Source organism: Atractosteus spatula, chromosome 8, assembly GCF_055471065.1.
Source record: "Atractosteus spatula isolate fAtrSpa1 chromosome 8, fAtrSpa1.hap1, whole genome shotgun sequence".
Lineage (NCBI taxonomy): Eukaryota > Metazoa > Chordata > Actinopteri > Semionotiformes > Lepisosteidae > Atractosteus > Atractosteus spatula.
The window spans coordinates 7,584,051-7,608,127 of NC_142713.1; the positions used below are offsets into that span (position 1 = coordinate 7,584,051).

The window sequence follows — 24,077 nt, forward strand, 5'->3', positions numbered from 1 at the left end:
GTGTGAAGAATGGGTGTGGGACCCAAAGAGCCGAAACGTTGCATTTCTTTTATCACCCGGCAAATACAGTACCTTTTCCTACCAAGTACACTTGCAATGCTTTTTTCTGCTCGTCACTTTCAAGCTCTGCACAAAGAAAATCCCATCCTACTGAAGCCATTTCATCCTCATTTCACAAATATTCAACTACTTTCAAATATTCAAATTCAACTACTTTCAACCGATTTCCCATGCACTCGCTCACAAAAACCTCATCAACTCCAATCTTTGTTTTCCAACCAATTGGGTGTCCATCTTAAAATGGATATAATACCTGGTCCTTACACAGTAAGGAAAGATTCTCAAGTCCAAAATTTCTGCCTACATGCCTCATGATATGCTCAACCGCATTCATTTATAACATTGCACCTTCTTGTCATCTGAAATCACACACGTTAATAAAGGAACCCTTCTCCTGGCTGACCAACTTAACCTTCATATACTCATCATTCCACAGGTCCAACTGTTTAAAAATCTCACTCATTTTAGAGCTTGTCTCATCAGACACTCCCTCCCATCACGTTTGTAGCATTCACTTCATTGCACTTTTGTGGCATTTATATTTGGAGAACTGGATTTACCTGTCCTATATAGAGTCGTCATCTTCAGAAGGCCTACAACTTTTACAGACACACCCATGGCTTTGAAAGCTATTATCAAGGTCATTAATTTGTAGAACTCCAACCTTCTGAGTTTTTACCTTTCTTAGTTAAAGCCTCTTCCTTCACTGCAGTAAATTGGACACACCTGTCTGGATTGACTGATTGGCCCTGTGCTTAATTGGCTACTCAGCAGTAGCAGCAGTCAGTATACCAGTATAACATGACACAGGCCATGGGAACTGTCTAAGCTTTTGCAATTCAGGGAGAGAATTAAGAGAAGAATAACAGCAGAGAGCTTAGATAGCACAGGAGTTGATATCTGACTCTTGTGATTTAATATCAGCAGCTAGACTGTAATCCTAATCCTAGTCATAAAAAATAGTTAGATTTCAGAGGGCTGTAGAAGAGGCTTGCAAGTATTTGTTTTGCACTGGATTTAAACGAATGATATAACCAGAGTAGTAGTAGTAATAAAAATAATACTTAATATAATATTTGTTGTCATTATTTTATTGTTATTATAATCTTCTTCTTAATAAAGCATATATCAAAACCCAAGAATACTGTACGTTGTGAATGAAGAAAAAGATTAAAAAAGTACACTAAAAGTAAAAGAAGAAAAACATAATCAAGAGCATACAGGTTTTTACAGATGTATGGTAATCTGACCTTGGTATAAAGGAAAGTTTTCGAATTTGGATTTCAAGAGGAGGGTCATCCCATAGCACTGCAGCAGCACCAGAAAAGGCATAGTCATCAAACGTCCGTGAGCAGAGGACCAGCCTCAGCTGACCAGAGCCTATGGGGGGGGGGGGGGGAGTGTAAACATGGAGGAGGTCAGAGATGTATGATGAAACCAAATTGTTTAGAGCCTTGAAAGTCAGTATAAAGATCTTATATTGAATACATCACTCTATAGGCAACCAATGTAGAGACTTAAGTGTAGGAGTGATATGCTGCCAGGGTCTGGTGTGAATTAGCAGTCTACCTGCTAGTTATTAACACTGCAACTTGTTGGGAAGAGAGTTAGGGAGCCCATAGAAATCAAGGCTTGATGTTTTAAATGCATGAATCAGGCGCCTGGACATTGACAGAAAAAATGCAGGCAATATTTCTAAGGTGAAAGAAAGATGTCATAATCAATTTCTTCGCATGAGTCTCAAAAGACAGGAGAGGATCAAGTGTGACCCCCAGATTCCTAGCTATGGCTGACAAGTGAATGGGGAAGCCATCCACAATTACTGTGAAGCCCTTGAGTTTTTTTCCATCTGAGATTTGCCGCCCACTAAGAAAAGGTCCGTTTTTCACTAATTAGCTTCAGGGGATTTGATGTCACGCAAACAAGAGATACGTGATGGAGGGGGGAGACTAGAAAGGGAAGAAGTTTTTTCATAAATCTGAATCTCATCTGCATAGCAGTAATTTAATATGTAGTAACTGTGTATTCGTAGAATAAATTAGTCCTCTGTAGTCTTCATAGTGGAGTAGATTAATAGCATTTATTGTTGGAAACTGGGCACCAAGGAGAAGGTGTACCAGCAAGTCTTTGAAGAGACAGGGAACTTGTAAGCTGACTGAGTGTGCCAAGGGTCCCGGAGTAAGAATGGTAAAGGGAAGACTGGCATTGGACGGGAGAACCTGACTGAGTATGCCAGGGGTTCCACAGAACGAAAGGAAAGAGTTATATTTTGAAAGGATGAGAAATGGAAAATTTGGGAGATCATCAGAAACTTGTCTGTTCCAGCTCTCAGTGGAATAGAGGACTGAAGAGTTGTTCCATGTGAGCAGAGAAGATCTTTTGGGGACTAATACCTCGGTGAAGGACTGGTTTTTGGGACTGAGTGGGCTTCTCCGAAAGAGGATAACCTGATACATCTTAGAAGCCTGAGGGGTTCTGCAAGGCATGCTCAAGGAATGCTCACTCATAATCTGGTGATCATGTTGGTCATTGAGATTTTCTGTGGTTCCTATGAGAAGATGACATGGAGGTGGTACTTTGATGCTTTGGTTTGATCGGGGGTGGTACTTGGTCTAAAACACTTGAGAACCATTGCTCTAGGTTACATATTTTGGTTCGGTGGTTGGCATTTGTCACACCTCCTGAAGGTTTTCTGCTGTATTCTACCCAATTGTCATAGGTACCTTTTTTTGTTGCCATAACTGGAAATAAATCTGTTCTCAATCATTCAAATGACCTTATAGTCGTCCGCATCATCAATGAAGGATGATCATGTGCCAGGTTAATCATGAAATTTGTCACTGGTCTTTTATGGCTTTCAATTAAAAATACTTACTCCTGGTGGGGGTCATGGTGGTAGCAGGGCAGACCAGACTTCTCTTTCCCCAGCAACAGCCTTCAGCTCCTCCTGGGAGATTTCCAGGCGCACCCAGACCATCTGAAAAATATAATCCCTCCAGCGTGTCTTGGGATGGAATCTGGAGCCTTTTCTTAGAGAGCTGTGCTCGGGAGGAGTCTGGGGGGCATCCTCACCTGAGCCTTGAATCACCTCAACTGGATCCTCTTGATCCATAGGAGCAGCGACTCTTCTCCGTAGTCCTCAAAGATTGCTAACGTCCTCACCCTGTCATGGAGAGTAAGCCCAGCAGCCCTACAGAGAAACTTAATTTCCGCCACTTGTACCTGCAATCTCATTCTTTCAGTCGCTACCCAATATGTGAGGTGAGGATGAGTTCGTGGATCGACCAATAAACTGAAAGCTTGGTCACAAAAAGTCACGAACAGAAGAGATAAAACACATACCCGCGGCACAGTAATGGTTCCTCTCTCATAGTTGTGAGCAAAAAGTCTGGTTTCTCTACAGAACAATTTGCTGGTCTTTGGACAAATGCAGCCTCCACAACCACTCATTAAGGCTTTCCCAATAACACATAGAGCACCCTTGTCACCGGTCTTCAGAGGCATACCAGGCCTACATTAGAATTAACTTTCACATCCATAAACAGCATTCATGTCAGTGTTCGAAGAGTACGATCCCCCAGGGAAAACTTCCCAGCTCGTTATTTCCAAGTGACTGCAAGTTCCTCTCATTTTGTCTTTCAACATTGGAGGTTTTGGAGTCCTGCTTGTTTCTTATTGGGTGTTATTCCTCATTAAATTTATTTAATTACTTTAACATGCTTCTTGGGAAGGCAAATGTAACTTGTTGAACATATGGTCAACAAAGTTATGCTGTCAATGCAGAATGATGTACTGTTCTTCAATATGTGAGGTCCTATCTGCATTTACTATACAAAGAAAGTGGGCTCAGTGAATATGGATAACTATACAGTACATATTCCCTTCCGTTCACCTAATAGTAAAACAGATTTTGTTCAAACAGAATTAGATTATCGTATTTTGAAAGAGTTACCCACTGTAACGTCTGCTTGATACAACTGTATTTTGTGCATTTTTCTTTCTGCAGTTCACTGGCACAAAAATGATGGAAAAAGGATGTTTGTTTACCTTGAAACAGTGCAAAACCAGAAAAAGTGTTTAGTTTAAGTCACTATTTTATAATGCCACATAAATGTAGGAAATCAAGAGAGAGCCCTGTTCAGGTGCTGTGCTGAGTTATGGAAGAAAACATTTTCATAAACAGTAGGCAATTTGTCATTTTATTTTATTTACATAATTGTTCAGTAAGCAATAAATGCACTGTACATATATTTTGTGACTGTTTTAAAGCCTTGCAAATCTGGTTTGTGCTTTCTCCATGACAGCTTTACAGCTATATTTGTCTAGCAATCAACAACAAAAATGATTAAAATTTGTGAGATACCTTTCAACCATTTATATAAGGCAATATTATTTACATCACTTAAAAAACTGTACAAATGACCAAGTGGACATATTTAATTTCTTACCCATTTCTAACAATATTTGCATGCTTATTAGTCATCTAATAATTGATTTCTACATATCCAGAGAGCTTCAATTTTTCACCCTCAGAATTAAAATACATTTTTAAGAATGTAATAAAAAATAAGAGATTTTCTTGCATCACACATCAGACATTTCACACATGCCTAATGGACTACTAGTGACAAGTGTTTATGTGCTTTTGTGAGAGATCTTTTCACATATCAGTGAAATGCTTCTCTCAGATTTCAGGAATGCTTACTGGAGCAACAATTACAGTAAGTAATGCATTGATACTTGTAAATCATGTTGGCTCATTATTGTTTTTGGAGTTTCTTCATTCCATTTTTAGAGTTTCATTATTCTATGAACAGATTCCTTGTGTAATTGACCGAAGCACTGAATGGGAAAATGATTGAATAGTAGGACATTGAATTGAATCTTGGACCTGTTCTTTACTTCTTCACTTTTGAAGAACTTTTGTTCTTCACTTTTTCTTTTCCAACATTTAATATCATTGCAGTATTTTAAATTTCATTTTTTTTTATTCATGGCTATTTGCAATCAACAAAATATAGAATACCATACTACAGTAATTGTATTACTTGGCCTTTACAATTCTGTGTCTTCGCCTTTAGAATTCTCTGCAGACAATGTAGGACAACTGAACTCTTAAAAAGTTTGTCTGTTTAATCTCTTTGAATCCTGTATCACACATATGCTACCTCACTGGAGATTATTAATCTAATTTAGCTTTGGTAATTAATTATGACTCGGATTCATTTTTTATTTAACATAAATAATAACGTAATGACATTAGTAGTCGTAATGGTCAAAGCATTTTGCTTCATTATGGCCAAGCTCAATGAGAACAGCACTGATGAACTCACTGGTACAGATGAACTCAGAGGAACTGTGTTATTTCCTTGATGTTCTTGTACTTTTCTACACAGATTCCTGCTCCATGATCTTGAGCACTGTTGATAAAGACATTATGTAACTGGAACCTAACACCAAGCACATACAGGAGCGGGCTCAGACACACCAAGGTTTAGTGACCTTTTTTTGTGTAAACCTCTACCATTTGTGACAGGTCTGTTTTTTTGGGGCAAAGTTCATTTAGCCTCTCTGTATAAAACAAAATGCATGAGAATATTTATTCATCAGAATGTTCTACTGAAAATCATGGCAATAAACCCATTACCCATAACTCTCACTGTTCCTCTTTATTTACCTCGAATGCTTTATCAGTCTCTGACATGGCTGGTTTGCTATTTTCATTAGTTCAAGCTGAGCCATAAATCAACAGCATAATGTCCTACGACTCATTTTCATTACTATATTGAGTTTTAAGGATGGCATTTTGTTACATTTCTGCCACATGAGCACTGTGATAGCGATAGTGACAGCTTCAAATAACCATAAAAAGAATTGCTGTTTTTTTCAACAGTGCCAAAGTTTTCAGCAGAGTCTAAAGTCTGAAATATTTCGGAGCTGTGAATTTTAACATTCAACTTCCTTATTAGTTCTTCAATTGGATACCTTTCTGGTTCAGTATGAGCTTAAAAATTTAGTGAAAACTGTTTTTAATGACTAGTATTATTGAAATCAACCCCCAGGACATCATTACCTTGGAAACAATGAGATCATGATTTTACAAACTGTTTTGTGAAAAAAACTCTCTTCATTGACAAAATCACTGGCAAAAAAATGGCCTATTCCTTTATTAAATCAAACTTATACCAAGGTTTCATAGGAACACAGGGTTATATATCTTTTTTGTAAATGATAAAAAATGACCGTTTCCGCAAACTAAGAATTTGAGATGTCATACTAAATTTGCATCTTTAATCTTTAACAACAACTTTTTTCTTGGTCTCTAGCAAAATATTTTGAACACCCTCCTGAGAAGTTCCCACACCTTCACAAATTTGTAATATATGGCTTTCAGAAATAATTTAAAAAACACATTTTTTTTTCAACTATACATTTCAGAACAAAATGTTTAAAATATGCCTCTTCCACATGGGGCATAAGCTAAACATCTGTTAACCACATTCAAGAGACTCTGAGGAAGTTTAATACAATGCCCTATGATAGAAAAAAAACACTTTCAATCCAGTTAGAGATTTTTTTATTTGTCCATTCCTCAGAAAGACAGAAAGAAAAAGAAAGAAAAACAAAAATGCAAATCGTCTTATTGAGGTGTTCTTTGGTCGCTGTGCAAGTGTTGCTCTTGGAATTCTCTTTAATTAGAAACAGCCTAGTTTCATTTTAAGAGTGTTGCGATTTCACAATTGCTGTTGATGAGGCAGAGTTCTTTGCGCTCATAGTGAAACAGATACTTTGGGGGAACTGGAGGCTTTCTTCCTTCAGTAGGTGTCACCTGGAGGATTAAACAGCAGCCGTTGAGGAGGGAGGCCCAGTGTGATCACTGGCCATCATCAAAAGTGCATCCCATACGCTTCATAACTGACAACCTGGAGCTGACTGGAGTACTGGGTTTCTGTAGTAGCTCTGGCTGTGGCTTGAACTGCTCCATCAAGATCTTCAGGATGTCCTCTACTTTCTGGTCCATCTGTGTGACCTTATTTAAAAAAAAACAATCTGTAACTATATACTGTCCATTTATGATATGTTTAGAAGCTTAAAAAGTCCTGAAGCTAGAAGAAAATGCTGTAATCATTGCAACTATTATACTTATAAGTATACTGAAATAGCCTTCGATGTTACAACTTTCTAGATGGCTTATTTATTATTAGGTTTCCAAGCAGTGCAAACCATTGATTGTAAGGATTTTATTTTATTACTTTTGAAACAGCTCGTTTCATACTAAGCAGACATTCTGGAACACACAAGCCATTACATTCTTGATATAAAATAATAATTATCCTTACGCTTTAATAACACTTGTCTGGACACTCCACTCAAAGAGCTCTACAAGTAAAGGGGACTCTCCTCCACTACCGCCACTGCTTAGCCCCACCTGGATAATGGAGACGGCAGCCATAGTGCGCCAGTACACTCACCACACAACAGATATCAGTGGGGAGGAGAACACAGTGATGAAGCCAGTTCATAGATGGACATTACTAGGAGGCCATGATTGAAAAAGGCCAGGGGGAAATTTGGCCAGGACTCCTGGGTAACACCCCCCAGTCTTTCTGAGAAACGCCCTGTGGTCAGTTTTACATCTCATCCGAAGAACAATGCCTTTTTACAGTATAGTATTGGGCTCTATAACAGTGGCCAGACAGTGGCCTTGCCAACATATTGGACATCCTTTTCAAAATTATGTGAAATGCAAACTGCAAACAAAAACTATCTGTAAATTCCAAACTTATTAGGCATTATTCTTGTGACCTCATAACAGCATTATGGTAAAACAGGGTTTCAAAATTCAAACTACCACTGTCTTGGGAACTGTTACATCAATTGTACTGAAACCTCACATCTTTTGCCGATCTTCAACCAGCTTCAGCCTTCAGGACTATATAATTGCACATGGCAATCACATTTCAACCTGCAAAGTGATGTAATGCCAAATTTAACAGGCAGTGTCTTTATCATAAAAGGGTACAATGTTCAACAATTATTGTCTCACATTATAAAATGATGGCAAAATAACGTTTTGCTAGTTAAACTTAAAATTTACAGTTATCTTCTTCGGGGGGAGAGCATGGTGGCTCAGTGGCTAGCATTGCTGCCTTGTGGTGCTAGAGCCCAAGCTTCAATTCTTGGGCTGCTGTGTGGACTTTGAATGTTCTCCTTTTGTTCATATGGGTCTCCTCTACAGTCCAAAGCCGTACTGTACTGGTTGGTTGAATTAGCTTATGGAAAATGTGGCCCTGGTGTGAGTGTCTGTGTCTCTGTGTGCCCTGTAATTGACTGGCATTGACTGGCATAGTGTGTATCTTGCCTTGTACTTGACCAGGGCTCTCTGGTAACTTAGTCTTAGATAAACCTGTAAGAAATTGGATGGATGAATCATCTTGGACAAAATGGAATTAAAATATTATACAACGGGGCTCCTGTGTTAATCACATGTTCACCTCAAAGCCCAAAGGTCATTTCTGCTATTCGAATTTGAACATTAAATTCCAGACAATTTTTTTTTTATTTTCTTTTGTAACCCTTCCTCTTTGTGCTTTACAAGAAAAAAATAATCAAAACAAGCTGCAGGATCTTCAGCAGGCAAATATGTCATTCACTGTGCGTCTCACTAACGCCTACATTTAACTGTAAAATGGAATTGCACGATTTCTCGGCTCTTGAAATGTCAGACAGCGTATGAGGTATGAGGTATCACAGCGTAAGATCTTTTACAGTGTTGCTGCATCAGTAGGAACCTAAAGCTGTGTTTTTTAAAAGAAACAAAAAATGCAGACAAATCTAGTTCTGATGAATGTGGACACTGTAATAACTAAGAGTGTCCGTTGAGAGGAAAAATAGTACTTTTTAAGTAATATATATATATATTTGAGAATACAATGTGACCGTAGGGGTTATACTGTAGATTCTCTGTCCTGTGATGTTAGTAGAGTTAGTGGACTATTATTACATTTACTATTAGATGTAGTATTGATAGTGAGCTTTACTGTAAGAGCAGTGAATGTACTGTAGTAGCAAAACTAGGAGACAAGAGAATTTGAAATAATTGACATTTTTGTCAAAGATTGAATTAAAGTTGAGAAAATTGGAGAGGCAGAGGAGAAATGCACAGTATGAAAGTCTCAGAGAAAGATTGTCTGAAAATATTAAATTAAATGTGGGTTTAAAGGCTTTAAATACTGTTTAACATTACAGCTGGAAGAAACCAGTACCGTCTTTGAGTGGAAAAAAAAGTTTTAGGGCATGGTGCACAGGGAAACCAAGGGCATTCAACACCCTTGTCATGGCATTCGGACATACAAATCAGATTTGAGCTAGAATTTCTAAATGACCCCTCTGACCTGGGTTAAAATCTGACATTACATATTTTGAAAATTTTGTGTCAGTCTACCAGCCCATTAAAAGCAGCTGATTGAGTGCATTTGCAGCTCTTACCAGTGATTAATAGTCAATTTGAACATACAGTAATGGCTGCACTAGGGCATATGAGAGGAGCAGCAGTAATAACAGGTTTGGTTTGGTTATCGATGACTATGGATAGGAAAATGGATAGAAGCTTCTTTGTTTTCACTGTTACGCAAGTACTTGGTGTCTGAGTCAGATCTGGCCTATGGTGGAGATCCTAGAGTCAATTCCAGATTCCAATTAAAAAGTTTAATGGATCAGGACATTAATTTCATGTCCAAGTCACCAAAACACTAGTATACAGCAATACGGATTTGCAGCATAACATCTACAGAAAACCGGTTTGGTAGAACACTCCAATCCTCAAAACCCATGCTTATAAAGCATACCAATCAGGAAGTGGGGAAACATGGCTGTTTGCTTGTTATGTTCCGACAATGAAGTACTGCAGGAAACTAGAGGATTTCCTCCATTTGAGATTCCATATCAACGGTCATTTCAAGGATTCATGGATCTAAGAAGTGTCAGAGTCCACAAAAGTGCAATTTTTGGATACATCCAAAAGTGCTACTTTTATCACCCAACTCTCAACTATAACCTTTTGGCAAAATGGCAAGGATCATAGTCATATATGAGATATTAATTCCTTAAAAGCTGAAGGAGAAGCAGGATTTTCATGTCAATATACTGAAAAAGAGAACTGAATGCTCTCCAGTCACCAAGGCAATGATAACTCCTGGCACAGTGTGCTTTGATTACAATCCCTTTTACCATCAGACATTGGGCTAGCCCAGACAATAAAACAGAAGCTGTTAAAAGAGCTTTGTCTCATAAGGAAAGGACTACAAACAATGTAAAATATTTGTAAAAACCAACAGAGGAATTGTGTGTGTTACAGCTACAGCAGTAGTGAAGGAAATATAAAGAGCGTCTGTATTTCAGTCGTGTGCTGACCTGAGTTTGAGTCGATACAGAGTCCTTTCCTCACGATGTGTGTTTGTAGATGCGTGAAAAGCAATAAAAGAAAAAAACAAAACACCTGTACTTCAATGTTTGCATTACAAACTGTCTTAGGTGGGTTTAGGCTCTCCAGCAGGTTTCATACACCTTAAAGAAACTTTATTCAGTTATTGGTCTGATTTCATTTGAATGTACCATATAGCTGTGGAATATTACGTCTGCAGCAGCATGTACTGTAGACATGTGATAGGAGGACAGGTGAACTGTCAGCTGCTCATAAGCAAATGGCCCAGAGGTTACGTTGCTATGGCAGCCATACTCTCCCACCCACAACATTCCTTATCTATCTGTGAACAACAGGACTGGCACATATACTAAATAACCCAGAAAATAACACTAAAACCTAAAGCACAATAGGTGTGTAACTGTAATTTATTACTAATCAAACACTACATTCTCAACAGATGTCTTGGTAATACTGGCGAGCTTCATCTGACTATGCAACATTAGAAAATATAGCATTGCATACTGTGATTGATCTGGGAGAGGCAGAATTCAATGAATGCCTTATCAAAAATCCTTAACACCATCATTACCAACAATATGAAAAAAAAACAGCAATAATCATTTCCTGGCTTGCTTTCAGGTGCTTTTACATCCTGAAATTCAGTGTTTAAGCATTTAGAAGAAACACCTTTTGTGAGGTCTCCACCTAAGTGCCACTAAGTGCCCAGCTCCTCGTGAATATTAGCACACTGATGATGAATATTTAGGCCAAGTGTTTAGGTCCAGAATTAAAGTTATCTAGGGAAAGTCTTTAGGCACACAGATTAACCCAGAGTAGAGATAGTGTTCAATCAAATAACCCGATGGCATGCCTTTCTTCAGTATTTAAACACCACAGCCTAAAATGCTTGTATTTCACGGCACTGTGTATATTGTAACACCCTACTCACGGTATCTCAATCCACATTGAACAAACTTCAGTACTCTATATCCAGTATGGCAGCCAGTATCCCAATCAGGTCTAGTGCAGGTGATCACATTACTCCTGTCCTGGAGTGCTTGCACTGGCTTCCTATCGGGTTTCATTTCAGTTTCAAAATCCTCATGCTCACCTACTGTATAAGGCTCTACATGGCTCGGGACCTGAGTACCTGTCTGAGTTACTATTGTCCTACTCCTGACCTCACAACCTTCGTTCATCTAAATGTGGTCTCCTGTCTGTCCTCCAAGCCCATCTACACTCTACTGGTGATAGGGCTTTCTGCTGTTATTTCCTGGTACTCTGGAATTCTATCCCTAAGGATATTATATAGGCACCTTTCCTGAGTGCTTTCAAATCAGGACTCAAACTCTCGGGCTTTTATTTAACTGTTTCTGAGTCTGCCCCTTTGTTTTCCTTCTGTATTCAAACCCTCACTGTAACAGTTTAATTCTGCTACCTCCTCCCACTGTGTATTTTTTTCCTGTGAAGTGCTTTGTGAAGCCCCTTTTTGAAGGCTCTATATAAAAATGAAGTTTTAATTTATAACTAATTTTAGCTTTTGTTCTATTGTATAGTGTTTGTTTTATTGTGTAGTGCCCCTAGATGTAACATGAAAAGCTCCATAATATACAGTAGAGGTGATTATTGCAGTCAGCTGTTGAGATTGTTTTGACTTTTGAGTTTGTTGGGTGATATGCTGTATGTGGCTTCGAGAAAGATTATAAACATGCAAGATTTATTGATTTATAATTAAGAAAACATTGTCAGAAAAGATCACCGCTGACTCTGAGCAGCTTATTTGTGTATAATGGGCTTTAAATACATCTCTGTACTGTCCTCAAGGGTTTTTGGCAAGGATCAACCTTACCAAACATGCTTTTCAGCATTTCTATTGCATGCATGTTTGAATGCTAATGAAATGACAATAACAATGATGGCAGTGAGCACATTTTTAAAATTGGATCTATTTGTTTGCACACTTCAGTCCCGAAACAAAAGAAACTCTTGATTTAATCCTCAGAAAAACAGTGCACTACCTCAATTAGTCACATTGCCTGGAAGTAGAACTAATTTCTCAATTTTCTGCTTGCATTTGAAATTGAGTTGAACAGTTCACTTTAACCTCAATGGCAGATTTTTTGCTTTGGGAACTGCCAGCATAATTTGTAAAACTACTACAGTAGTTAGCTGTAGTACTTCGATTGGCTTCTTTTTTTAAAATCATGTCATTGTTGATATCTTTTTACATAGATGTTAAGTATACAGTATAAGAAGAATGAAGGCCCATTTTCAAATTGACAGCATCTTTTGGTGTAGTGTCATTTCCCACTAGGCTTCCTCTCACAAACAAAACTATGCCAAACATCAGTACAAAATATAATACGTGTGTAATAACACACTGATGTGCTGAAGGCCTGGATCTGGGTCTGGTAGACGCAGATAGGATTTTAGAAAGGCTGAGGTTCAAACTGTGAAAAGCCACTGAGGAAGACAGTGATACAGGCCCACTTTGGAGTGCCAAAAGCTGTACTTTGGCTTCTGCTGCTTTATTTTTGTACTCTACCTGCAGTCTGTGCAGTGTCCCAGAAGGAGCTGGAATCTAGCCACAAAACACCCCAGTGTAGTACTATTAGGTGAGGATACCAGTGGAGGAATAAGGCCTTTTCCTTGGATGTCATTGTTATGGACAACATTGACACATTTCCAGAGGTACAGTATAGGTTCTTCTAGACCTGAGTGCACTGCTTACTACAGTGTCTCAGAGAAACTCCACAGTGACCAGGCCTGGAATTACAGAATTAAATATCTGCTCACAAGACAAATAAAATGACTTTTTGAGGTAGGTTTTGATCGATGTATCCATCTGTAATCAGAAAGCAGCTTATTCCAGGCAATAGTCACTGTGACCTGCAGCCTGTGTTACAAGGAAAAGCATAAATGGATAAGGGAAAGAGGAATCGTGCATATGGGCTCCACATAGAAGGTGTCCCAGTACAGGCTTGAAACCCAAGCCTCAGGATCTGTGAGGAAGCCCAACATTGTCATGCTGTCCTGAGGTTTTTAATGTTAAAAAATCAAACTTTTTTTTCTAGTATTCCGAAATTAAGGTACAGTGTGCAATAAAATGAAATAAATGAAAATGCTAAGTTGGAAGACTTCTGGAATGACGTACAGTATCACCACTGTATTTTGAATATGCATTACGGGATTTTCTGCTCCTTTAATATTTACTGTGAAGAAAACAGATTCCCAAAGCACAAACAATTTTATTTTGGCTGTACACTACAGCTGTTGCTCTTTGGCTATAAATCTGATATTCGCATCAAAAATAATTAATTGGAACCACTGAAGATTCCATTATACCAACAAACAATTATGACTACATACAGTATGAGTTATGGAGGCTGTGGCTGGGATTTGCTGTTTGAATGATTCACACTGCCATCTGTTGGAAGTCATGAATGTGGAATTATTTTGGGCGAGGGTATTTTATAGCCTCAATTAACGCATTTTAAAAGTATGATTGCTGTCGTTCAAAGCTTGCAAAGGGACGTCAATTCAGACCAATTTAACTATTTGTTGCATGTGATGTTGGTATATGTGAGAAAATTATTTAAAGTTACTTTTTTAGATAAAACACCGGGAGCACCATATCTTTGAGTTTAGAAAAATATAGGTAAAATGATTATTCCCCGTTAAAAAGTATTAGAAGAAATTCAATAAAAACAATAATCTGAATTTCCTGATGACTATTTGGCAAGCAATGATACCTACACAGGGAATATTAAATCCCAATTAACTAGCCTACTTTGAACAAATGAAGGTCCAGCATTAAAGTCAGAGCATTATTTTTTAAGAATTTTATGTTCGTCTGCATTTAAAATTGTTTACAGCTAATGGATGTTTTATTATTATTTTCCCAAATTCCTCACCCTGAAAAGGGCTGTGATTTGGAATTGTGCACTTTATGAACTCAAGCAGCATGATTCCATTCTACAGGTGATCATTTCGAAGTTTTTTTTTATGACATTATATTCTCAATTGTCCCGTGAAACGTACTAGTGAAAATTAGTTTACCCTCCTGTCAGCCGCCCTTCCTTCTTATGGCAAGCACTGGTGATTCAGGTCAGTTGAGTGGAATGTCGTCTGACTTTTACTTCTTATTGTTTTGGTTTCCCTTTGTGTAAAAGTGAGTATCCAAGCATTCCAAAACAATAGACAATGTACAATGTACTCCATGATTTAGTAGCCTAGAAAAAAAAACATCTCACACAATAGTTATATGGGAAATTCACTCTTTTAATTTAGAATTTTCAAAGGGAACATTTTGTAAGGCGCTCAAACAAGGTCTTTGGTTAGTAAAAGAGCAGTGGTTTCCTTTTTATGAAAAGGAAAAGCACTATCGACACTAAAACATCTGCTGGCCCTTTTGCTTAGCTGTAGTAAAGACAAAGTGGAGGTCTTTAATGCACTGTGCTCTTGGGAGCCCAGAAACAGTGAAAATGTTTTAGGAGTGCAAGCCAAGACTACATTAGAATGCCATTAAAATAGAATTTCGTGCTCCAAACTAATGGATTCAGGCTTGGTGTGTATATTCTGATCCAGTGGAGGAGAGTGTAGTAAACACATATCCACATGGCTGACGTTTTTGGCTTGTAATTTGACTTAAAACTTGCAACACATGGGATTGGATTCTTATTTTTGAATCATCTCTCCCCAGAAGACTTGATTCAGTTTAAAGTTGGCAGATACAATATGCTCTTTGTATTTGCAAAGGGGAAAAAAGGGGAGGGGGTATGTTTTAGAGAAAAGAAAACCAACCAAGAGCACCTGACACACATGATAAGTATCAAGGACCACGTGCCATTAAACTGTAGCCAAAGCCTGGCTCCTTTGTAGCACACCACATCTTTCCAATCTCTGTAAGTGGGTGTGTGTTGAAAGTGCCTTTTGTTTCGTAGCAAGTTTCAGAAGGAGCTTCAATACTGTGGGGTTCCGCAGGACTACTTGTGAAGCACTGTCGGAGAGCATGCTCAATTTCACTAAAACATTAGACAAACAAACAATCAACAGTTTTATTTTTCTTCTTTATAGTGGCAACTCAGAGTTCTGTTGACCGAAAGAAAAGGACATACTTAGGACCCAGCAAGGGATTTTCATAGTACACGCAGAATTTGTTTATTTAAGCTTATGGTTTGTCAAAGTTATTTTGAATGGCCTGTGTGGTGTAAAAAAAAAAACAACAAAAGCATGCGAGTGACAACTGTGCTAAATTATACCCATGACACAGATATGGTTACTGTCTTAAAAAACGCTTTCAACCATCATAGTTCAAAGGCAGGAGAACAGAAGACAGACATTTTTCTTTAAAATATTTGAAGGCAGAAATGTAACTTTGTGAAAATGTTTCCTTAAGGAAAGAATACGCATTTAAAAAAAAAAACTTTTGACAAATGATTACAGCATTGTACAGTTATACTGTATGTATTATAACCCAGTGAAACTCAAAATAAATACAGTGAACATAGGAGTTAAAAGATGTCACATGACATAAAATATATTAGATCTATAATTTCTTTTTTATTGTGTTTTATAGCTTGTGGAACTTTTGGCTTCTCATTATTAGTTTCCTTCAAAGTTGTTGGTGATTTAATATTGGCAAATTGTATGCAATGAATGTTTTCCTGGCCTTACACACTCATTTAAAATCCTCTTGGTTTGAAATTTGAAGAGAGACACTGACTGCTTCTGAAAGTGAATTACGGATTCCTGAATAAAACCCACAAGAAAGAGTGGCCAAACCATCAGAAAACAGTTATTTAAAGTTTCAAGGATTAGTCTCTCTCTCAAATGTTCTATAAGCTTCAAATGAAGGATGAAAGTTAAATCTGACAACACATTGTAGCATTTATCCCCGACCTAAGGAACACAGTAATAAGTGAATTTCACAACTTTCTTCTGATTCTTTTTTAAATATCACAGCTTGTATGGGTGATCACAGAGATTATGTGATTCAAGTGCCTTGCAGTTATATACAATACTTTACACAGAAACCATTTTAACCCTTCACTTACCCACTGAAATAGTTACTTAATTTTAATTCACAAAGAATACAAGAAGGCACTGATGAATCTGTTTAAGAAAAGCTAAATAAATGTTTCATTTTTCAACTGAACTACTCCCTCAATGCACTGCAAGGTGTCAGTTTACTGTCTTGACATGCAACCCACAGCTGCACTCTGAACGTAGGCAGTGGCCTACCTAAGTTCTGAGCCTGAACTGAGCTGAGGGTTTGACTGACAGATATCACATCTGGCAGCACACAGCAAACCATAAATGGTTAAGTTTCCTTTGTTGTTTGTCATCAGTTTTTTTTTTCACACAAGAGCTTATAGCTCATTGTGACAATAATATCTTCCTGCCTTTCTTGGTAACAGTGAGCTTAAGCAGAAAGAATTGTGGGCTTCAGAGTCACTCTGAAGACTTGAAAACAAGCAGGGGGTCAACCACTTTTCTTGGTTTTCAAAGGGTCTGGAAATAACAGCCAGTTGGCTTTTCGACATTTGTTTCAGTAACAGCTGTGGCTTCCTCTTTTCTTTAATCATTCACAACATCCATCGAAGCATTTTCCATGCATTTTCTAACTGCTCTCTGAAATAGGGTCGCAGGGGAGTGAGAATATACCTATATCAGTAGACAAAGGGTGCAAGGCAGGATATACCCTGGATGGGACACCAGTCCATCGCAGGACAGGAAAACTAGAGCACCTGCCAGAAATCCACACAAACATGGAGAGAAAACATACAAGCTCCAGGAACAAAGCCACCCATTGCGAGCCAGCAATGCTGACCACTATGTCACCCCACCTCCACATTTACAACATGATGGATGTAAATTCAAAGGAAGAGTAGGACAAGTTCCTTTTCAGACAGGAGAACTAGCAGATAGAGCTCACGAGACTGCATCTTTTATCTTTCCCTTGTCCTCATATTATGTTGCTCCTGCTCTATATTAACAGGCTGGCTGCAAATTTTATTTACAGTATAAATTAAATTTACAGTTTATTTACAGTTCCAAACGAAAATGCCCCCTTTCTTTCAGAGCTACAATAAAAGAGCAGAAGGACAACTCTGTGAAATTAAAATGAGAAGCCATCACGCACAGTTCGTATTGCCGAAAACTGAAAGTAAGGGGGATGGGTAAGTTTTATTTTTAAATACATTTTCTAGTTTTTTTTTAAAAAATGTAGCATTACGGTGGTTGAAAAAGTCTAAAAAAGGCTGAAGAAGAGGATTCAATGTCTGGTGATGGCCAGGGATGTTCTTTATTTGTAAATGTTCAAAGAAAACTGGCAGACACTGGGAACTCTGAACTTTCTGAAAAGACCATTAGTGGTTGCCCGTCCAACAGGAGTGCCATTATAAAACTGTTTTTCTTCTTCCAGCTGTTCACTGACATTTGTTTCCATCCACCTCGGGTGGCTAGGGCTGTCCTTGTATGATATGTTATGTTTTTACCAACTACATGTGTGTGTTAGATTTTTCTCCCACCCTTCCTGATTCTAAATTAAGGGCTGGTTAAAAGAAAATTATTTTGTGTCGTTGCACTGTTTATGTTTATGTCAAACGGAAGACAGGATTGGAGAATAACTAAAATGCTCCAAATGAGTTTTACAAAGATGTAGTTGCTACAAAATATACCAGTTTTGTGGACATAGAGCTCACAGATACGTTTTTTTAGACAGAAACTGAGGGATTTTATCTAAAGGCTTTGTCGTCACTTGAACTAGCTATTGGTTAGAACTTTGAAATATATTATTTAGAAGCCATTTCACTATGGAAACTTTATACTATGTCCAGGCTATGATTCAGAAAAACTAGTACTGTTTGTTACACACATTTTAAATTGAAATAAATGCTGCTTATAAATTGTTTAAGGTTGGAAAGTTGAGTTATTTTATTTAGATTATTCCTCAAATTATCAATGTTTTTGTTAATGTTTTTCTAAGACATTTACATTGTTTCCACAATGTTATCCTTTGCTCCTGATTCGAATGTTTCACCAAACAGTCAATGATTTATGCTGCCTTCTACTGTGATTATTTGTTAGACTGGGGTGATATTCAAGTAAGCTTTTATATGTTGGGTATAGGAAATGTCCAATTCTCATTATTTAAAAACATATTTCATAATGGTTTCTTGTGGCTGGGAGACTTCAGCACTGGCATTCTTTCCCAGAGGCACTCAGTGAAGACTGAGAGTAAAAGCTGTCCCATCAATACATCCATTTTCTAACCACATCTTCCAATTCAGGGTTGCAATATAGCTGGAGCCTATCAAGGCAAGCAATGGGACCATGACAGGATACACTCTGGAGAGGACACCAGTCGATCACAGAGCACACACACCCTTCCACTGATGGCCAGTTTTCTCAGTAGCCAATTAACCTACCAGCATGTTCATGGACTGTGGGAGGAAACCAGAGCACCTGGACGAAACCCACTGAAACACAGGAAGAACACAGAAACTCCATACAGATAGCATCCCAGGTCAGGAACTCAGGGCCCCTGCGCTGCAAGGCAACGATGCTAATCACTGGGCCAGCCATAAAAGCTGATACCAGACACAGTCTCACAAGCACTTTCAGTCAGTCACTTTCAGTTTATGTCCTTACAATAGGGACTTGTTGTTCTCTCCTGGTCAGTATGGGACTTAGAATGAACAGGTGCATAACAGGTAAAATGAAATGTAATTATTAAATGAAATGAAAACAATTAGTCTTCAGTTCCTGATTTCTAGTACAGAGTGGATTTAGATTCATTTTTCAACTGTTGAACGTAAGACAAACGCACTCTCCAACAACCACAAAGGACCTAATATGCAATGAATGGAAAACCTGCTTTGCAAGATTTATTGCATCACAATTAATTGTTTTTTGGAATTCAAATATCAATGCTTCAATTCATTTTAAGTAATTTAATAAGTAAAATATGATGTTTAATTTCAGATACATCTTCCATTACAACATTTTGTTGAAGCCAGATGTTCGTGCTACCATTTCATTTTACCGTTAAATGAAAACATGGTTTTAACGACTGCCACTCCTGCTAGCCAGATTTCTTTAGTGATCCCGAGATCTGCCTGAAACACAAGGTGTTTGCCATCATTTCCGGCAAATAACAAATACCGTTTATGTCGGTACTACAAATTTCCCCCAAATAAATTCATTTTGCAAAAGAATTACACTTTTCAATGACATCTTTGTTTTGACAACATTTTGAGCCAGAAGCAAATCATACACAAGATACATTCTGCCTGCAGCTATCAGCTGTTCCAAGCATATCTATGCTGCTGATGAAATTCCAAGACCGCACGACACTAATCTCTGTGCCAGGGCATGCGTGCCAGCTGATCCTTCCTGATTGGAGACTGCCATTTCCTAAGAAGCATTAAATCAAATAAAGCCTGTTTTATGTTATATCGCCTTGGACACACAGCTGTGGAAGGGAAAATTGACTTCTTGCTGGCTAGGCGGTGTTCTGTTTCCAAATATAGGTACATAAGCTACATGGCATTACTATGTAATGGGTGTGTGTGGATGGATATGACAATGCACACTCCTCACTCCTTAGTTCGATTTGGAAAAGTGCAATTTCAGTTTAACCTCCCATCACCAGCCCATATGGAAAAAAGGAGAAAGAAAAACTATCTGACCCTATGAAATGCACCTACGGTGCTCAAGAGAAGCACAGGTTTTGTCAGGCTGAGGAAATTATGAAAACGACAGTCTTAAGTGGTGATACTCACTCATAGGTCTGGAAAGCTAACCTCAGCAAGAGTTTTAAACAATTTAGCATCCTAAACAGATCCAAGTCAGAAGATGTTTTTAACTAAGGTTATTTGCTCACAGTTGACTCAATAAAGTTGCCACTTTATTGGAATAAAAACCAGTAGACCTTGTGGCTCTCTAGGACCAGACCTTTTGGAGACAACAGAGTTTTCAATCTGTTGGAAATTTGTGATTCCAAAAAGGCTCAAATGGTATACATGCTTGCTTCAAGCAGAGCTTTAGCACCACAACCTGGACAGCTCACTTTGACCAGGATGCACCTGCAAGAGATTCATTATACTTTGGAGGGAGACGTCACTTCATATGTTTCAGATGGCAGGGCATATGAGCAACTATCTGAGTCCTTGGGTGCTCTGAAAAGCATGTGAGCCTTTTTTTAGTAATAGAGCATGCAGGAGATCATTTAGACACATGCAGCAGCCTGTGTACAGTACAGTGAATATGAATACATTTCAAATGGAGTCTACAGAACCTGATTCGGTCAAAGGTGTTATTCATCATGACAAACCAATTTTGCTTATTTTATTTGAAATCCCATAAGCGACTATTCTTCTCTGATAATTCATAAACCCACACATTTCTACCACAGATACATGTTGTAGCCCATACTATACAGTATATGACACTTGACATTTTATGGGCTCCTGGTGACCATTTGCTCTAAATCTAGAAAGCTATGTTTGATCGGTCCATAATGAAAGTAGTCATGGTTCCTATGGAGGACAAATAGGAATACTCAACTTTGAAATCTTCTCATAACTTTTCACAGAGTGAGCATAAGGTCACAGTTATTGAAAATATTTTCCTATAACCTTTGATTTCACTCAAAGGTCACGTGCCAAACCGGGCACAAAAATTCAGCATTACTCTGGAACATGTTTAGGAACACATACATATCCAATGCAAAAATGATCTTGTGCATGACCTTTGACCTCACCTGAAGGTGAAATGTAAAACAGAAATACAGTACCTATAGAAAGCCTACACCCCCTAAACCAAAAAGGTTAATGTTTTGGAGTGGCCAAGTCAAAGCCTTGACCTCAATCCAATTGAGCATCTGTGGAGTGACTTAAAAATTGCTGTTCACAAATGGACCCCATCAAACTTGATGGAACTTGAGGAATTTTGCCAAGAAGAATGGGCAAAAATTCCAGTGTCAAGATGTGCAACACTGACATTTACCCAAAAAGACTCACAGCTGTAACTGCTGCCAAAGGTGATCCTACCGAGTATTAACTCTGGGGCGGTGAATACTTATACATTCAATTGTTTTCTGTTTTTTATTTTAAATTAATTTCGTAAAATGTCCGGATTTTTTTTACTTTGACATTATAGAGTACTTTGTGTTGATGAGGCTCCATGCTGTAACACAATAAAATGTGAAAAAGTCCAAGGAGGGTGTAGACGTTCTATGGGCACTATATAGCTCATTACAGAGTGCCGACATATTCTGGTTGTTCTGGAATGCAGGCATGATATTATTTTCAGTTTGTAGGGTCTGAGTCTTCATATATTGCAGCCAGATAAACCCAAAACCTGTTACATACAAAATATGCAAAGCATTCATACTTGAAGTTGAAGACTTTTTGGTATATGCTGAAAAAGACATTTTTTTTAACTAATTTTACTATTTTTTTACTAATGGTTTTACTCAGCTGTGCAGAAACAAGTATACCCAGTCAGATGTCAGTTATATTCTTAAGTTGTAACTCAACAGCTCAACAGCCAAAACACTGTGTTTCGTCTTTCTACTTTGTAGAATGGAATTAACCTAGACTTGATCCTTCTTTTTGGAATGGAATTAATCTTTATTTGTTCCTTTGCAGCCAGCAAACGCTGACACAGCTCCCCTGCTTGAGCCTGCTTAAGTTGATTGTAATTTAGAGCAATGTAAAACAATTTTTGAGCAAGAAGGTTTTAGTAATTTCATGCTTATTAAAATCCCGAGAGCAATGTGCCATGGAAAATGTTATTCATAAAATACATGTGCCACACATTAAAAATAAGCACATACATTTTTTGCTGCAGACGTGTACCTTGAGTCCAATAGGGAAAACACTGCACAAAATCTGTTTTATAGTATCTGCCATGCAGACAACTAGTTTTAATAAAACTTATGTTCAGTTAGGCGCAGGAAATCTATCCAAGACCTTCAGCTTTTGCCACTAAGATAATGAAACAGTTCTTTGGCCTGATAGATTTTTAAGTCAGCGTATTTCCACTGGCCTCCAGTGTTAAAATCTGGAAATTTATCCTTTTGATTAAACATGTAAAGATAACATAAGTTTACCAGTCAAATTTGAAAAATAAAGCATGTTGTTTTTTACAGGGGTAGAAGACTGTGGGTCACTAGCAATTGATTTATAAGGCATAACCCCTCAAACAGGCTGAATGCTGCTGTAGATGGGGTTGGGATTAATCAGACTCCTGTTTTTCCTGGCCAGACAGTGACTCCTGACACTTCGCAGACACCTGCTGACTCTTATTCCTGATGTCCACTGTTCCATTCAGTGCCTACCCTTCTGTTAGTTCAGCGGGGCTTGGAGTATAAAAAGATCAATAGACGGGCACATCACAGGAGCTTGTTGGTCCCGTCTTTATTTTCTATATGTGGGTAAAGAGGTTGAGCTGGGAGCCAAGAAGGAAAGAAACAATAATTTGATAGATAGTTCAGGTGGGCGGCTGTGTCAGCATGCGTAGGCTGCAAAGGAACAAGTAATAGGTTTATTCCATGCTGAAAAGAGAAGAAAGAAAACACAACGTTTCTTTGATAGATATATCATTTGATAGATAGCATTTGATAGATATATATGTATAAATGCTTGTTCCAGATGGGAACTGAATTACAACAGAATGTGATGTTTTTCAGAACTCAGCAAGTTGCTGGTTAGTACAGGTGGCTTAGGTGAGACTGGATAACACCATCCATTTTCTAACTGCATGTTCCAATTCAGGGTCACGGGGGAGCTGGAGCTAGTAATTAGTGGAAGGTGGAATACACCCTTGACATGGATGCCTATCCATCACAGGGCAGATACAAAACACAGGCACACACTCACACCAGGGCCATTTAACCTATATCAGTATGTTTTTTAGATTGTGGGAAACTGGAGCACCCAGAGGAAACCCACATGAACACAGGAATAACATACAAACTCCACACAGATAGTAGGCCAGGAACTGAGCCCAGCGCCCCAGCGCTGAGAGGCAGTAATGCTGACTACTCTGTCACTGTGCCGCCTGACTGGATAACATATTAAATGTATTCATGCTATGGATTTTGAAAGACCAACCTTGAGTCTGAAGACATTAATAGCAACTCTTTGTTCTGAGGACTACAAATACCATCCTCTTAATAATCTTTTTTCTTCCACGCATTGGCAACTTCAATTCTTTGAGTAATGACTATTGGATTGCTGGAGTGCCTACATGAAAGAATACAGACATACCAAGCCATACAGGCATAATGTCATGTTTTAAACTGTTGTGCTGGGGTTGAGATTACTGTTTCTGTTTTCCAGCAAGTAAAGCTTTAATCACTTTGAAAAAGGAAAACATTATTTTGGTAATAAAATCAGGTATCTTGCTTCTTTATCAAAGTACAAAATGTTTAGAGATATAGCATTTCTTGATGTGTCAAAAGCTGGCCTGAAATAACTACTAACTATACTATCAATTTACTATCAGTCAAAATTGTTGGAGCACCTAAAAACGTTACAGAAACATAAACAAGGGATGAAATCTTCACATATGCTTCATA

At 38.1% G+C, this 24,077-nt stretch overlaps 1 protein-coding gene across 1 annotated transcript in view; it reads right to left on the reverse strand.

Annotated features, from left to right (window-relative positions):
- Positions 1 to 6,808: 6,808 nt before the first annotated feature.
- Positions 6,809 to 24,077, reverse strand: part of kcnq1.2 (potassium voltage-gated channel, KQT-like subfamily, member 1.2) — a 285,958-nt gene continuing 268,689 nt past the window's right edge. The window contains exon 17 of the mRNA XM_088922866.1: positions 6,809 to 7,090. Coding sequence (XP_088778992.1) covers positions 6,935 to 7,090 — 156 coding nt within the window. The 3' untranslated portion in view covers positions 6,809 to 6,934. The remainder of the gene's footprint in view (positions 7,091 to 24,077) is intronic.